The 5302-nt window shown below is 26.2% G+C and overlaps 1 protein-coding gene across 11 annotated transcripts in view; it reads left to right on the top strand.

Moving 5' to 3' along the window:
* Positions 1-4935, top strand: part of LOC117168928 (probable E3 ubiquitin-protein ligase HERC4) — a 39174-nt gene extending 34239 nt beyond the window's left edge. For all 11 annotated transcript variants that reach the window (XM_033354899.1, XM_033354905.1, XM_033354901.1 and 8 more), the window contains 2 exons: positions 453-792; positions 4168-4935. In XM_033354899.1, coding sequence (XP_033210790.1) covers positions 453-792; positions 4168-4320 — 493 coding nt within the window. In that variant the 3' untranslated portion in view covers positions 4321-4935. The remainder of the gene's footprint in view (positions 1-452; positions 793-4167) is intronic.
* Positions 4936-5302: the final 367 nt, after the last annotated feature.

The following is a 5302-nucleotide window of genomic DNA, read 5'->3' as shown; positions in this document are numbered from 1 at the left end:
CCCCCCCCCCTTTTAGCTGCGGACGTCTTTTATGGACGGTCCCTTGGATCAAAGTTAAACTCGTTTGTTAAAAATTTATCTTTGTTTGTTAAAGAACCACTATTTCAATTAAAAAATTAGTCTGGTTGGTTGAAAATGCAACTATTTTGTTAAAGATTTTTTGTCGTGAAAAATTTGTTGGTTAAACTAAGAATTTAACACTCATCTGCTTGAATGTATCATCATTTTACTTAAAAATTCATTTCTTTGGTTGAAAATTAATTTTTTTACTACAAATTTAACAATTCAGATTTTTGGTTGAAAATTCAACTATTCCGGATTCATAATTGAAGTTGTAAATTCATCTTTTTGGTTGAAAATTCAACTTTTTGTTGAAAATGTAACTATTTAGTTGAAAATTTATATTTTTTAGTTGTCTGTTTCTCTATTTTAACAGCTTAGTTTATCTGCAGGAAAGAATACGTGAATCTAATGGTAGACTACATTTTGAACAAATCAGTAGAGGCGCAGTTCACGGCGTTTGACAAAGGTTTCCACAAAGTCTGTGGTGGACGTGTCTTAAAACTATTCCACAGCCAGGAACTGATGGCAGTCGTTGTCGGAAATGAAAATTACGATTGGCAAGAACTTGAGAGAAATGCGAGTTACAAGGAAGGATACACGAAGGATGACCCAACAGTTGTCCTCTTCTGGCAAGTTTTTCACGAGTTAACACTGGAAGAGAAAAAGAAATTTCTTTTGTTCCTGACTGGAAGTGATCGAATTCCAATCCAAGGAATGAAGGCTATTAAGGTATAATATTTATCTTGAAGGTAGTTCTCGTGCCAAAAGTCAGATACCTGAAAAAATAGTTTTCCTATGATTCTAAGATTCAAAATATTATAACTGATGTCATTCCAAATAAATAACATTATTTTTGTTATGAAAAATGATAAAATTCACAAACAAAAAAAACATTAATTTTCACCATGTTTTTTGTAGTTGAATTTTTTATGACCGCCTCTTGTCAATTTCAGAAAAAGTATTGCATTCCAATAAAATTAATAAAATGACTAAATAATTTTAAAATATAATTATTTGTTTTAACGAATTTGTCTTTAAAAAAGTTTTTGTAAAGATTTAGAGCCATAGAAGAAGCCTCAGAAGCCATAGAAAAATGTACTTTCTAAATTGGAAACAGTAGTAGTGTAAACATTGAATTTCAAAAAACATGGTTAAAAATAAAGTTTTTTTTATTTATGAATTTTAACATTCTTCATAAAAAATAATGTTTTTTATTTGCAATTAAAACAGTTATAATATTTTGATTCATAGAATCATAGAAAAAACGAGAACTGCATTAAGCAGTTGTCCTAAGATTTCCATCAAAAATATATTGCATTACCAAGCAAACTAGTTTAATTTTTAACAAAATAGATGAAATTTCCAGTAAGAGAAGATTTTTCCAAAAAATATTAAAAGATTTAACCAAATAGTACAATTTTCAAGCTAAAAAGACGAAATTTTTCGAAGACAGTTAAATTTAAGAAATGAGTTACTTTTAAACCAAGAGAGAGGAATTTTTAACAAAGATGGATAACTTTTCTTCCATAAAAGATCAATTTTCTACCGAAAATGATAACTTTAACAACATACTTAAATTTTCCAAAAAGAATTAAATTTTTAACAAAATAGTAGAATTTTTGCGATACAAAAATGAATTTTCCATCAAATCGTCCAATTTTAAAACAAAAAATATTAAAAATCAATGTAATATTTGAATTTCCAAGACAAAAAGATAAACTTTTCAGAAGACAGTTGAATTTTCATTAAAAAAGTTCATTTGCAACCAATAAAAATGACCTTTCCATTATGAATGATGAATTTTCAACAAAAGAGTTAAGTTTTCAAGCTAAAAAGTCGAATGTTTTAGGATAAGGTGGACCTTTAAGTCGGAAAATATGAATTTTTTAATATTTTTAACCAAAAAGATTAATTTTTTACAAATAAAATTACTGTTCTTCTAAAAAAGACGAATTTCGAACTGAATACATGATTTTTCATCAAAAGAATTTGATTTTAAAACTAAAAAGACGAACTGTTTATAAAAAAGTTGGATTTTCAGCCCAAAAATATGATTTTTTAAATATAAAGAGTTTATTTTTAAACCAAATAGTTTAATTTCCTATGAACAAATTTTTTTTGACAAAGTAGTTCAAATTTTATGTCAAATAATCTACTTTTCAACCAAAAAATATGAATTCTCAATGAAGCATATAAGAGTTGATATCTTAACCAAACTAAATTTTCAACCAAGAAGGTTAAATTTCCACCGAGAAAGACGAATTTTCAACAGAATACATGAATTTTCAACAAAAATGTGGATCTTTCATCTATAATATAAAAGATAAGTTTTTAATCAAATAGTGAAATTTAAAACTGAAAAAGATCATTTCTCAATGAACAACAGTTGATTTTAAACCCAAAAATATGATTTTTTAACAAAAAAGTTGAATTCTCTATCAAAAATAGAATAGTTTTATTTGCAGTCAAAAGAATAAATTTTCAAATAAAAAAAAACATTTTTCAAAAAATAGTTCAATTTTCAACCAAAGAAATTAATCTTTAACCAAAAATAGAATGGTTTAATTTTCAGTGAAGATTAAATTTCTATCAAAAAGGGCAAGTTTTTGACAGAAAATGCAATAGTTAAACTTTCATTTGAAGAAATTATTTTTTAATAAATAAAATTAATTTTCAATAAAAGAAATTAATATTCCCTTAAAAAGATTAATTATTTTCCAAAATAAGTAATATTCTATCACTAATCACGAACTTTTAACAAAATACAGGATTTTACAACCAATTACTTGAATTTTCAACTGAAAAATATAAAATTTCAACCAGGCACGGAATAATTAATTTTTTATTTTAAAAATGCAACCAAGAGGTTATTTTTACATTAAACAGATAAATTTTCAACCATAAATAGAATAGTTAATTAGTTTTCAACCGAATGAAATAAATTTTCTACGAAATACTTGAACTTTCTATCAAATAGATGGATTTTCAATCTAGAAGATTAAATTTCTATAAAACAATATCAATTTTTACCCGAAAATAGAATAGTTAATTTTTCAGGTAAAAAAAATTGTCAATTTAAACAAATTTAATTTCCAACGAAAGAAATTATTTTCCAACAAAGCACATGACATTCCAATCAAATATTTAAATTTCAAAAAGAAATTTTCAACCTAATCGTTACATTTTCAACCAGAAAAATGAATTAGTCACTAGGCAGATTAATATTCTAACACAAGAGATGAACTTCTAATAAAATATAGGAATTTTCAACTAAAAATGATAAAGTTCCATCCAAACATGGAATACTTAAAGTTTCAGTTGAAAAGGTTAATTTAAAAAAATGCAACAAAATAGTTATGTTTTGAATAAAAAGGTCTTCAACTAAAATGATGAATCATTAACCAAAAAAATTAATTTTCAGCAAAGTACTTTTTCAACTAAGCTGTTGAATTTTGAACTAAAAATGAAGAATTATCAACGAACAATGTAATATTTGATATTGCAACAAAAAATAATTTTTTAAATAAAAAAAATTGAATTCAAACAAAAAATAAGAATTTTCAACAAAATGGTTGAATTTGAAATTAAAATAAATTAATTTCAAAATAAACATTTGAGATTTTCAACCGAAAATTTTCCAACAATTTAACTTCAAATTCAGCTTATCAAAAATTCCCTGAGTTTACTTGACCTGTAGCAGCCCTTATCTGTAATGCAACATTCACAATTAAACGATTTTAACCCTCAAACGGTTTACTGGTGCGAATTCGCACCCGAAGTTTTTTTTCATTTTCTGAGCAATTACGCCAACACAGTTGCAGCGTATTATCCCCACATTATATATATATATATATATATATATATATGTGTGTGTGTGTGTGTGTGTGTGTGTGTGTGTGTTAAATATGTGTGATATATGCTAGTTGTTTATCATATGTTCAATATATTAAATATTTAATATTAACATTGCAAACAAACCAATTCGCACCAGTGTATCGTTTATATTTACAAAATAAAATTTGTTGATATTTTATGAATTAGAATAAAAACTTGGAAGTTTTTTGTATACTGAACTTCTTAAAATAATAAAAAATCTAATTTCAGATCACAATCCAACCGATGTCCGACGAGAAATACCTTCCCGTTGCCCACACTTGCTTTAATCTTCTCGATTTACCTCGATATCAAACTCGCAAAAGACTGCAGTATAAGTTACTCCAGGCCATTCAGCAGACGCAGGGATTTTCCTTAGTTTAAAATTGGTGATAGAATATTTTTAATACTGATTTTTACAAGCAATCACTGAAAAATAATTTTTTTTCGCTAATTCCAAGATCACTTAATATCAAAATGGCTTTAAGCAAATTCCTTATATAAAAAAAACTATTCATAACTTGGAGGTTCTAGTCATTGTGCGATCTATTTTAATATTAAGTGCACAATGCTTTTCGTGAAGTTATCTCGCTTCTCGAATTCGATCCAGAAATGTAGGTAAACATTTGATCAAAAAAATGCTAGGGTTTGTAGAATGCACTGCTCAGGGAAAATTTATATTTGGGGATCGAAATTCGCTTCTTAATGTTTATGCTCTTGTAAAAAAATGTTGGTTCTTGAAACTAGTTATGTCCATCGACTTGTGTCTGAATGGTAAAAAGGTTACTTTGTAAAAGTGACTAAGTCGATGCATGAGCTGTGTTCAAAAATTATTTACCACAATTATTTATTGCAGATAAAAAAAATGTTTACTTTTGCTACTCTATACAACGAGATTCTTTTAACGGATTTGAAGACAAACACGCTTTATATTGTTACATATTTACAAATATATTTATCTTGTACCGTCGCGGTGAGAATAAAGGATATAGTTATGTACTTTTATCTTTTGATATACTCAGGCTTTTTAACTCAAACACCCTCTGCAAAAGAATTTCATTTTTTAAAAACTAGCATAATCAGTCTTGAGAAAATTTAAAAAGATTTTTGATCATTTCGGATATGTCAACACAAAATCTCATCAAAAAATGTCATCTTCAACCAAAAAGTTAAATTAAAAAAAAAAGATTTAAACTTAAAATCAGAAACAGTTGAACTCATCTAAAAATACGATTATTTAAGAAAATAGTGCAATCTTCAACCAAAACAAATTCATTTTCAATGAAAAAGTTGCAATTTAAAAAAAAAATAATTTACAAAAAAACATCTTTGACAAAATAGAATCTACTGAGATTCATTTTGTTAC

This window comes from Belonocnema kinseyi, chromosome 3 (genome assembly GCF_010883055.1).
Source record: "Belonocnema kinseyi isolate 2016_QV_RU_SX_M_011 chromosome 3, B_treatae_v1, whole genome shotgun sequence".
NCBI lineage: Eukaryota > Metazoa > Arthropoda > Insecta > Hymenoptera > Cynipidae > Belonocnema > Belonocnema kinseyi.
This window is presented reverse-complemented; position numbering and strand designations above follow the sequence as displayed.